At 31.1% G+C, this 12,950-nt stretch overlaps 1 protein-coding gene across 13 annotated transcripts in view; it reads left to right on the top strand.

Annotated features, from left to right (window-relative positions):
• Nucleotides 1-6: 6 nt before the first annotated feature.
• The window catches only part of LOC137634759 (mucin-6-like), a 23,452-nt gene continuing 10,508 nt past the window's right edge, over nt 7-12,950 (top strand). The window contains exons 1-6 of one of the 13 annotated variants that reach the window (XM_068367274.1): nt 7-274; nt 1,093-1,176; nt 4,675-4,879; nt 6,818-6,833; nt 8,601-8,618; nt 10,569-10,634. In XM_068367274.1, the coding sequence (XP_068223375.1) occupies nt 15-274; nt 1,093-1,176; nt 4,675-4,879; nt 6,818-6,833; nt 8,601-8,618; nt 10,569-10,634 (649 nt within the window). In that variant the 5' untranslated portion in view covers nt 7-14. Of the gene's footprint in view, nt 275-1,092; nt 1,177-4,674; nt 4,880-6,796; nt 6,888-8,600; nt 8,619-10,568; nt 10,635-12,950 lie in introns of all 13 variants that reach the window. The other 12 variants (XM_068367270.1, XM_068367272.1, XM_068367268.1 and 9 more) reach the window with 12 other exon arrangements.

Here is a 12,950-nt window from a genome sequence, read left to right as displayed (position 1 = left end):
TGGCCCCTCAACATATGGGGCAATACGCAGACCAACAACAAATGGGCCTTTCCCATCACGCGCAGTACCCAGGTCAAATGGGTCACATGGGTCAAGGAATGCCCGGACAAGGGCACCCAGGGCACGACGGTCCTCCAGGTCGAGAGGGGGATCCTTATAGTTTCGTGGACGAGTACTCTGGTCCACCTCCAAGACCCGTTGAAGAAATCCTGGGCCAAACGCAACCTAAGAGAAGAGGTCGTAAACCCAAACATATAAAACTTATGGAAAATGGGTAAGATGCTAATACCTCAATCTCTTTAGTAAATGTTTTTAATAAGACTAGAGACTTTCATTTCAGTAGATACTCTTGATTCACATTCTCAAACTTTTGATATTACTAGCACAGCATAATATTTGTCCTAGAATTTATTTCAAATTAAAACAAAAATTATTCGACTCAAGTCTATTAAAATTTCCAATTAGATGAACGGAAAGTACCAAATATTTATTTACTTTTGCTGAACATATTCTATTCCTTCACTACTTATTAGACCATTTAGCCTGAATACTGTTGTTGAGTGAGTCTTCTTGCTATCCATCACATTATCGTGATTATATTCATATACTGCAAGAAAGTAATAATATCGATGGATAATGAATACAACTGAAACCACTTCAAGCACACTCATTATCAGAATAAATCAAGCATCATTCCTAAGATATTTCCTGTTTTATTTACCATAATCAGCATTTCTATATGACTGCCTTACCCATATTCATCCTAAATGTTTCTTTCTTTCCATATTTGCTAACCCTAACACCATCCAAATGTATTCAATTTTATCCCTTGTCATTAATTGACAGTTGATATATCTCAACTTATTACGGTGCAAGCATGACATCACAAATTTATTACCCAATCCTAATTCCTCCAAAACTTCCTTTATAATCTCTCTCTCTCTCTCTCTCTCTCTCTCTCTCTCTCTCTCTCTCTCATATCCCGGTGCTGCCTCAACAAAGTGCAGCATCTAAATACTGATAAATTAAACTTAAAAAAAAACAGAAAAAAAATATCCTTTCACTCTTTTGAGTTGACAATTTCATTCGTAGCTCAATGATGGGATTTGGTGATGGCCTGGGTTGCGGTGCGGCAGCTGGGAGGGTTTTCGATACACCCGAGTCACACTATCCGAGGTACGATTATTAATATCAAAATTCACATCACATTTTAAGATTATGTTGTGTATCTATGTATAAAGCCTTATACATACATACACACATAACTTTTTTTTCCTTTTTATATATTTTCCCTTTTGTCTTTTTCAATGTTATTTGCTTTTCTTTTTACTTGCCATATTGGTAATAATCCTTTATTATGGCAATTCATGCCTTTGATATATTCATAATTATCATTATTTTTAACATTGGTGTTAATTTGTCATATGGAATACTTCCTTGTATTTTTTTCTCATACTAAAGATGATTCTTATCAGTGTGGAATCCTTTTATTCTGATATAATGAGTGGGCTGTGAATAGTTTTAAATGCAACCTAATCTGAATGTACACACTATTGTTGAATTTATATTGGACTGAACAGTATATGATGAATATGCATTCTTTCTCAACTGGAATGATATGTTTGTTACATTAAATCATTAATGCATGTATTAGATTAAGGTTTGTCTTATATACATATAAAAGTTTATAATAAGGAAAAAAAAAAAAACGTTTGGAGCCTTGTCATATTTTTTTTTAGTTTTTTCCGAGTCATGAAATGTTGAATATGATCATAATACCTGTTTATCCATATGTATGTATAACCCTCTCTTCGGTGTTCTAAACACAATTAATTATCCAATGCATGCTAAACTATAAGAAAGGGATCGCAAACATAGGCTAAGATATAATGTCTTAATAATGTGTCAGAGGGAGAGTGAATTTTTCACGGACCAAAAAAAACTTTCATTCTGACAATTATAAATTTGTAGTAATCTTCCTTAAAACAGAAATCTCCACCAACAAAGATCTTATATGCTAGTACTGTAATTATGCATTTACTATACACACACACACACACACACACACACATTATTCTCTATTATAAGTTATGTCCGGTAAGGAGTGACAATCATTGTGTCTTGCGTGAGACACACTAAATGCCAATAAAGTGCTTCTCACCATTCATTTTTTAGTTCTATTTTTCATCTGTTCCCTTTGTTATCTTCCTACTTAGCTGTCCAACTTCCTCAACTTTACCTTGATCTGAATTTTACCTATCATAAGTGTATATATATATATATATATATATATATATATATATATATATATATATATATATATATATATATATATATATATATATATATATATATATATATAAATATAACATATATATGAGCAAGCTCTTTAAGATTTCAGAAATATTATTGTGATCTCATTAAACAAGTCTATGCTAATTATATATATAATGACAACAATCTCAGATAATTATTTGATTTATGATTTTACAGTACAAAATAGACGTCCCGGTGAAAAACTAAATTTAGCTTCATGGTACATTTTGAAATATCGAATATCCTTTTCTTCGGGATACACGTAAACAAGGAAATTTTACACGTCAATAATATCTGTTCGTTAATTAATAGTTACAACAACAGATGTAACTGAAGTATACGATTAATTGGAAAGAAAATTGTTTATAAGAATTCTCTAACAGTAACAATACAATATATCAAATACAAAAAAGCTTACATAAACACAATATAAACAAGATATTTGTCTTTTCATCAACTATAATATAACTTCAAGTACAAACAAATAAGCTTGCTAATAAGTATAATTAACAAAGTCATCAGTCAGATGATTAAATTATTCCAGAGCAACTTTATTCCCACAATTATTTAAAAGTCCAATTATCTGTGAATGATCCGTTAATGTGCCTTCACCGGTGCGGTCGTAGTTGAACAATTGCAGGATATACATAAGTGTATGTATATATATGCACATACACTACATGCACATACTAGCGTAAGCAAAAGACAATTCAGAGAGTTGCTCAAGAGCAGTGACCATTTTCTGATTCCTCCTTTTAATACATGCTCTAAATGATATATATATATATATATATATATATATATATATATATATATATATATATATCATATATATATATATATATTATATATATACATATATATATATATAAATAATAATAATAATAACAAATTTCCTTTATGCGGGAGTTGATAAAGTATTTCGGTTTACAACCAGTCTATAGGGGAAGAGTGGTTTCATATCCCCTTCTCAACTCTAGATGACACGCTGGTAACCAATTCATGGCTGGGTTGACTAGTTGGCAGCAGGCTGGGATTGAACTTAAGATCCTAGATGTACGACCACTTCTCTACCATAAGTCTCTCTCTCTCTCTCTCTCTCTCTCTCTCTCTCTCTCTCTCTCGTAAAATAGTGTGCTCTGCTCATAACCTGACAAATCAAAGTTTGATTTTCGACTTAAAATATAACTGCGTTCCCTACAATCCAATATGTCTCTCTTGACCTAGGCAGGGAATTGGGTACCAAGTTGCTCATCGACCATTGTTGTTCGACGCAGAGAGAGAGAGAGAGAGAGAGAGAGAGAGAGAGAGAGAGAGATGTTACAGCTCTCTCTCAAAAAGTGTACCATGAAAACGTAAGCCCTTTTAGGGGTGGAACACTATTCCTTTTTCTTTCGTAATTGACAATCACTACAAAAGAAACTGGGTTCAAATCCTGGACTAGGGCATAGCATAGCACTTATAGCGAGTTCCGCTCAAATCATAGAAGTAAATAATGTACTTGGCAGTTATTCAACTGAAGTTAGAGTGTGGAGATGGACACGGGGTTAGGAACCTAATCCCAAGATACTACTTGAGAAACAAGGATACATCTACTAATTAATACTCTACACATATAAAATGTGGTACTTGATATCTTAATTCGTGACATCTTTAATATCAAACAGGATAGGGCCAAGTTTTTTAAACAAGCAGTCATTAAAGCCTTTTTTCTTTAACATTACTTTATAATAAATGGTAATATTCACAAGTAATACTATCACTACTACTATAAGAATACTGCTGATAAAAACAACAACAACAACAACAACAATAATAATAATAATAATAATAATAATAATAATAATAATAATAATAATAATAATAAAGACCCCTAGAATTTTTAATAAAAATTCGTGTTTCAAGAAATGATGGTGAAGATTATGATTAAATGTAATCATAGGTTGAGACATCGCCGCTCCACTCGGGTTGTTGCTATGCACCCGTACGTAGTCATGCCTCGACCACCAGCGAGTATAATGTGAAAACAAAACCAAGTTGTGATTAAAATATGAGTTTTTAAACTAAAATCAGATTTCAAATCTACGTAAAACTAAGCGATTTCCCAATAAGCCCATGCATGCAACCAAGTATGCAAAAATAATTTCTCGTGTGTACAAATCATATATAAATGAATTACATGTACACAAAATTTTCTTGACACAAATAAACATGGATTGTGTATGAAATACATTATAAAAGCAAGGTAACGACAGAGTCAACTGCATGGTCTACTAGACTGAAACATATAAATCATCATAATAAACGAAACGCACAAGGAATGAAATAGAGCTAAAGGACTATTGTTTTCTTTTACAGTGGGGACCCTCTGGCAATTGCCGCTGCTCAAGCTGCTCACGAGGCCAAGAAAAGAAAGTGGAAACAACTGGGACCCGACGGCAAGCCAATCCTCGCGCCCATGAAGCAAAGGAAAAAAGTCGACCGCTTCGACGGCATTTCGGAGGAAGACGTCGCCAAGAAGACCTTGCCCGATCACCTGGCGCCTAACTTGGATATAGTCATTGTGAGTATCATAAGGGAGGAATGAAGGAAACATTGAATAAAAATCATACGTAAAAATCTTTTCCATTTGCCCCCATGTCGTACAGCTGTTCTAATTTAAATGAGGTGGATGCGCGTAATGTGCTAGTTATGAATACATTAACATGATTTCAAATATATATCAGTTAATAATTCATTCCGATTCATGTAAATTTTTCCAACTACTTAGAATGTCATCACCATGAATTTACGATAATTTCGGCTATGATTGACATAACTAGGGACAAAATTTATAAATTCAACGAAATTTATTTCACGATATTGATTTTCAAGGCATTAAAGATTGCACATTCAAAAGTAATAATGGCAAAGAATAGGTGTGATTTGGAACCAAAAGTAACAAGTGAAAGGAGGATCACGAAAAATCTTTAGAATAATAATAGAATTTTCCCGAAGGCGGTATGTAGAAGTGTTAGCCGACCGATCCTCGATGTCGACACAGTTATTATTGTATTTCTCTAACCTTCACATCCATGTGTGGGTTCGACTCATACTTACAAAGCTTAAGAATTTCTGAATATAATTCCAGATCTTATTCAATGTTGTGAAAATTGAAAAATTGTCTTTGAAGTTTGTTAAAAAATAATTGTTTTTCTTCCGACAAAACATATATTTGGAAGCGTTGAACTGTTAAAATCAGGCATATTGGAAGAACTTCGAATTTCCTTCAATGTTACCACCATAAAAATATTTTTTCTGGGTCACTTAGTACGCATGTAAAACTTGAACTCAATGAAAAAATCTAAATAATAACAGATGAATTGCTTAAGAACTTATGTTTAGAAGTTGGCATTTACGTTATGGTCGGTAAATGTGCTGGGAATACTTAAATAACTAGACGGGGTTCCTGTAGTTTAGCTTCAATGCAAATTGCATAATACATATGATTTAATAACCCAAACAAAATTTTCTTGCAAAACTCGCAAACTAAAATAACAACGAAAGAAACACCACTATACATTAGCGACAGATAGAGTATTTAAAATGGATTACTACAATTTTAAAAATTCCAAGTCACAACTACTTTCTAATAATAATAATAATAATAATAATAATAATAATAATAATAATAATAATAATAATAATAATCAAATATTAATATTAACAAAATAATAATCCTGAAAGAGATTATATACATCTGTGGAGATTAAATCCCTGAAAATGAATTTGCTTACGAAAATCTAGTTGAAAAAATCCACTTCACAATAAACTGTCACCATGAGGTGATTCAATATACCCTTAAAATTAGGTGCTACATGGAATAAAAAAAAACTTGAGCCATTTCAAATAAGTAATGGGTAACTGACGTAACTTAAACGAGACAAACCGTACTTCCTTAAACCTGTAATTTTCTAACAATGTACTCTCATTGCGTTTTTTACAATGACAACTACGTGGACGTTTTCAATTGATTTTTGTTATAGCATTTTTTTTATGGAGCAGCTGTGCTTGACATTGAGGTTAATGTAAATCACATTCTTTTCTTGATGTTATGCATTGGAAAAGACAATGAAGTTCAATTTATACCAAACCCCCAAATATATATATATGAATTATTTTGGATAACATAAATTGTGTAATAATAAATACCATGTGTTATTATTGCTGTACTGAAGATATGTGGTTAAGTAATTGTTATCGTATGGTTACTTGTATCTCAAAACTTTTAATTCTCTAACCTTTAAGACTTGATTGCAGGTTTGAGAATTATGAGGATATAATTTGTTTTACTGGCCTTACTGAAGTTTGCCTATCATGAATGAGGAAACATTGATAAAGCAATACAGTATTTTAAATAAAGAGGCTGCAGTAGATACGAGATTATATCCAACCAATGGGCCCGTGCCCGGATGAACAGTATAATCATGGTAACATGAAGATTTCTAAATTCCCATTCCAGATCGGAATAAATCCAGGTTTGTTTGCGGCATATAAAGGACACCATTACGCTGGTCCTGGAAACCACTTCTGTGAGTATATAATTTTTAGACAAATGATTTTTCAAACTTTTTTTACATGTCAAATTTATTTCATTTCTCTAATTGGGACTGTTTTTCGTCATTATTTGTTGAATTACAATCTACAGACATTTCGAAGTAGAATACTCCTTTTTCAGAAATCAAAAAATAGATTACAACTTTGTAAATAAGTAATCAATATTGACCCCGTGCAGCATAATAACGGCTGTAATATTCAGAAGCTTAATTTCACTGAACTATGTTGCATTTATGTGCACATTAGAATAAACTCGCATCTGTATTATACTTTATCTTGGCCAGTTAATACTTATTAGATGCACCAGAAATGACTGACCTAAGCTAAGTACTCTCTCTTTACTCACAGGAATTAAACTTACTGCACAATTCATTTTATTAGTGTGACAATCTCAGCTTCCACTGTGATCCTTAATTCACTTAGTTGAAAAAAGGCACCTATGCTTAATGTTAAATGTTCAAGTTCTAATAGGTGAATGAATATTACTGTATTAACTGTAGCAGATAAAGGCACAGATTGTATGCACAAGACTTACATTATTAAGAGAAAGCATGAATCAATTAAGGGTGAAACGTGGCTTTGGGTAATTTAGCTTTTGCTTATTCATTAGGAGAACAATGTTTTGTGAGAGCAAAATAATTTGAAACTTTAGAATAGGAAACATTTTAGTTTTATTTGTGGTATAGTTTATGTATATTAAGACTTCGCCTCTCTGGAACTCGGTCTATATGAGACTATATGTAGCAGTAAATGAACAGTAAACTGTAATCTCTTACAAGATTCCATAGATACTTATGGCATGGCTAGACAATTATGTATTCAATATAATGTTGTCAGATGAGAGTGAATTTCGATCCTACTGCTGGAGTAAATGACACCTTCAATACAACATTATAATGGGATTTAGCATGAGCCACATTGAAAAGATATTAGTAAGTCTATGCGGGACATTTACCCCCTCTATATGATGAGATGTGAATCATATATAGTAGTAACTATTTGCATGGCCAATTGGTGACATGGCGACGACGCTATTCTCTCAAATTAATTCTTTATCTTTCCTGTGAAATTTGTGACCACAGTATCTGCAATTTCCCGTCTTTGCCATTCAAAACTACTCTAATTTCTATGGAGTTGTGTTTAATTCTAAAAAAAAAAAAAAAAAAATTACTTTAAAACATTGAACTGTCTCATTTCTCTTTACTTACATTGGGTTTTGATAAACATATGACAAAAATTTTCTGATTGGTTTTGTAAAATACGTGCTGCACCATTTCAAGTTTTCCTTTATAAGACATTAAGCAGAATGCTGAGAAAATAATCTGTAAAAGACTGTCAAAGAATCGCGGATGCAAAAACAGATTAAGTTGTAACATGTATAACACGTCTTAGTATTTAAGCTTTTACAGCTCTAAGTTCTGTAAGAGCTGAGCTTTGACTTCCAACTTTAATTTATTTGCTGCATTTGGATATCAATTGTGGTATTTAATCGTATAGTTTTACAAATGAAATATAAAATGTTGTACATTATTGTGAATATATTTATATCTTTAGTTTATCCTTAAGTGAAATTTAATATGTACTAGTCATACAAATGAGATATCAATCTTTAAATGGTGCAATATTGAAAAAATTTCTATTGCTCTGCAACTAATATCAAATTTATTCCCCAATACCTGTCCTGATAGCATCCTGCAATAATCAAGGTAAAACTCAAGAGAACATGTCCAGTGTTGCAGGAAGGGACTTTTTGGAATTGTTAATAAGGAAAAAAGGGAAACTAAGTCAGTACAGTACTGTTCAGCATCTTATGTTGCAACAGCCTGTTCTGTAAAGTAACATTAGCGAACTCTCTTTCTCTTGCAAGAGGAATTCTGAGGCATGTCATATTGATTAATATTACAAATTAGATATCCAGAAGCAGCACGTTGGACCAAAATTTGACTCTTAAATGACTTTTTATAGTAATTTCTAATATTTTTGAAAGTATCTAGTAAGAATTGGCTGCTTTTTTCATAAACTGAGCAGATGGAACAAGCTACTGTATTCATATCATTCAGATCAAAGAAGGTTTACAACCAGCAACACTGGTCATGTTTTCAAACAAATTTTGTTTTGTACATTTCTGTTTTACTGTAAGTTTTTTTTTATTGATAACATCCAGACCATATCTATAGGAGGAAACATATAGCATTTATTGGTTCAGTAAGTGATTACAGTAATAGTTGATTCAGAAATATTTTTTGCTGTAATATTACAGTTACCTCCTCAATATTAAAGATATCGTTATTGTATTCTCCTAATGAGGGTCAAAGGATGTACAAAAATTTAAGTTAGGTATTCAAACAGTAATTAGATTACGGTTGAAAATTTATACAAGAGATTATTTTCAAAGTACAGTATTTTCTTTTGCTATTGCTCCTATTTAAATTTTTTTAATAGTATTTTGAACTTTCATACATTATATATGTAAATCCTATAAGAGGGTTTTGTCTCTGCCTTCAATGCTCTGACTCATGCAAAATCCTCAAACCAAGTTCATTACATCATAGAGAAGTTTTGATCTAGGGATTCTGCGAAACAATCAGATACAAAGAAAGATTAGTGAAGGGAAGCACAGAATAGCAACATGATAGTTGAATGTGTTAGTTTTTAACTATCTAATGCTTAATTATACTAAGATTATAGAAAAAAAAGTAAAAGCACAGTACCTATAGTTCATAGAATGTCGTATAAACTAATGTTGCCAGTGAATAATTTTAACCTCAATCCAGAAGTATATTACAATACTGTACCGTACTATTAAGATTGCATTCAGAACTATGAATTTTTTCTTTTATTTGAAATCAAGTAAGCTTATACATTACAACAACTAAAGTTATCAGATAAGTATATCACTATGAAAATTGAAAATTACTAAAACAGTGGGATAATATTTACCAAATACTTTATAATCTATTCAATGTGGATAAGTCCATCAAATTTTAAGATTAGAAATTAATATTAAATTTAGTACATAAAGTATTATTATAGCGAAATTTACTTGATAAACAATACCGAATATTGCTTGAAAAATTAAGACAAGATAAAATGGTTTTATCTGCTAGTTTTTACCATATAAGAATTTCTCAGTATTTTTGTTAGTAACAACTTGGTCCTCATCACTGTAAATTTTAATGTCATCTAACAATTAGATTTTGTGGAGCATTCTACCAAATAAACACATTATGTAAATAATAATAAATCTCCAGAAAATAGAATAATCGACCCAAATCATACAAAGAAAAGAAAAATCAACGGACACTCAAATTATAATAAGGTTTGATTATTAGGTTCTACTAGTTATAAACATCTTTTTGATATTTTGTCCTTCACCTACGTAGGATAAGTACAAAATTATCTGAAAAGAATACTTTATCTGAAATCCAGTATAATGATCTAACTGGCCAATTTTAGTAAATTTCATTGCGCAAAGATATAGTGCGTAAGTCCATGAAATGAAATAAAAATTCTGAGTCAGTCATGGAAAAGTACTGTTAAATGTTCTGTACAGTAAATACCATATGAAAATTGTCTATAGTGAATCAAATATTTTAATAGATATACTTCTATTCTTTCATACAAGACTGCAATATGAGCAAAAAATATATTTACAGGCTTTGAGGAAGATAAAAATAATTACTCTGTCACACGGCGTAGTGACGTCTATCAACTACCAATTGGTGAGTAAATTGACAATGAATTGCGACTGTGCACTGCTAGAACCTGTTTGCTTTTCAACATCACTTTTAGCACTTATTTAAAAACAGAATTTGAAAGTCTTTGCAAGAGGTTTGTGAGCATATTATAAACAAGGGAGTTAAGTGATTAAAAGGCCTGCCGCAAAAGAATCCAATTAATATGAAACACTTGCATATTTTCCTTTTGAGCATGTATTCTGTCATGATGTGGAAATATTGAAAATTCAGGTAATAGTCACTGATCGGGATCTCAAAACTCACCTTTAAATTTATCGTTATATCAGAGAAACTTGTCCAAGTTTAATACCACCAATTTCCAAACAAAAGTCTACTAAAGATTTTTCAAGGAGTCATCTTCATCACATTGCTAGAAATAACAGTATATATTTTTTAATATTTTTTTTTATCAATTTATAATGGAAGTTTCGTATGGGGTTTCTGTCTTCCATAAGATGATTTCATAATCTCACTTTATTATTAATGTCCAGAAAAGACAGAAAAGTTACTGCTCCTAGAGATACTGCTGTACATATGGTCCTTGGGTGAATAATTTCAAGATTGAAAATATGATTAATCAGTTGAAAATAAATCTCACTACTACTGTACTATATAATATCATAGATTGAGGAGTACCTCCACGCAAAATCATCATAGTACTTTCAATTAAATTACTGTAAAAATTACTAAGGTATCCATTAAAGTGATATTTCTATATGCATATATAGTACTGTAGTGTATTTTGGCAGATAAATAAAATATAAATAGTTGAACCAGCAACTACGGAACTTTATAGAAAAAAACCTAAAAATATAGTAAACAACTTAACACTCTGGTAGTTACAATAAATGAAGTAATAATGTATTTCTACAATAATGTGGTCTAAAGTAAGATTATAGATGATGGTAGAGCAATACTGTACTGGTTTGAAAAACATATTGCGACTAAAACATAATGTTTACTACAATTATCATCTCTAAAAGTTGGCTTTACATCAAATTTGATTTGGATACTTGAAATAGACTTACAGTAATGTTTTTACTATAATAAATAAAAAATATATCATCATCTTAATACGAGCAAATACAATAGCAAAATTCAAACAAGTCTTTTATGTAAGTCTAGTCCCGTATTTTACAAAAAGTACTAATAGCACATCAGACTAAGTTACAACTAATCGTAACTAATTTATATCCAACTTACACGAAGTTGAAAAGATTAAATTCTTCTGATTATAAAAACTAGTTATGCTTGTATACCCTACTCTGATTCTGAAAAACTAGGATATAGTTAATGTTACCTTATTATGATGATGACAAAGCCCCTTTATATATATATATATATATATATATATATATATATATATATATATATATATATATATATATATATATATATATATATATATATACATATATATGTATGTATGTATATTTATTTGTGACACTACATATACATACATTTAAATATATTTGTAATAGGTGCAATATATTGTATGTGAATAATATGGCCAATATAAAAAAGAAAAATACTGATATGGCGTGGAAAGGGTGATGCAGTAGATAATATACCCTGTATAGTATTGGTAAAATCATGAGAATCATGTTCTTGTTATCAAAGCCACTGTAATTCTACAGTACAGTATTCCTACTGTTAAAATTATTTTTCAGTGGAATTTGACACCTGTATAAACACAGTTCCTTGAAACTAGTAGCACTATATAATTTCTTCTTTTCTGACGCACCATACTGAAGTTGTGTCACATCAACGTTTTGCTTGGCTGTTTTGCACTGGTTGTGGGAGGTTAAAAACTGCTCCTATTTAGCTCATCTAATAAAATTAATTGAGGTTTCTCTAGCACTAAACTGGCTTCTGCCTTTTAATGTTATTCTTAGTACTGTATGCATACATCGAACTGTCTTTGTAAGGTAATAGCACAAAAAGCATGTGATCACTGATTTGCTGAAAGCTAATGGGAGCACAGTAGAAACTTATGTTTCTGTTATTATTTTAATTTACACGTAACACAGAAAAAGTCAGCAGTGTCTACTCAAACACGATAACATTCCTCAGAACCCAGTTTCATCATTAAGTAAATGCAGTAGAATGCCAGCTGAGTAACATATTTTATAGGAATGTATCTTTTTACATAAAAAAAAGAATGTTTGAATAGAAGTCCTTTACATAATTATTTAGATTATCAAAATATCTTTAAATGATTTAGCATGCAAACGTCGCCTAAGAAAAGCTCATCCATTGGACCAGTCTGTATAAACTACCGTTTTACATTTTAGAACATGA

The sequence above is a fragment of the Palaemon carinicauda genome, chromosome 45 (genome assembly GCF_036898095.1).
Source record: "Palaemon carinicauda isolate YSFRI2023 chromosome 45, ASM3689809v2, whole genome shotgun sequence".
In the NCBI taxonomy this organism is placed as follows: Eukaryota; Metazoa; Arthropoda; class Malacostraca; order Decapoda; family Palaemonidae; genus Palaemon; species Palaemon carinicauda.
This window is presented reverse-complemented; position numbering and strand designations above follow the sequence as displayed.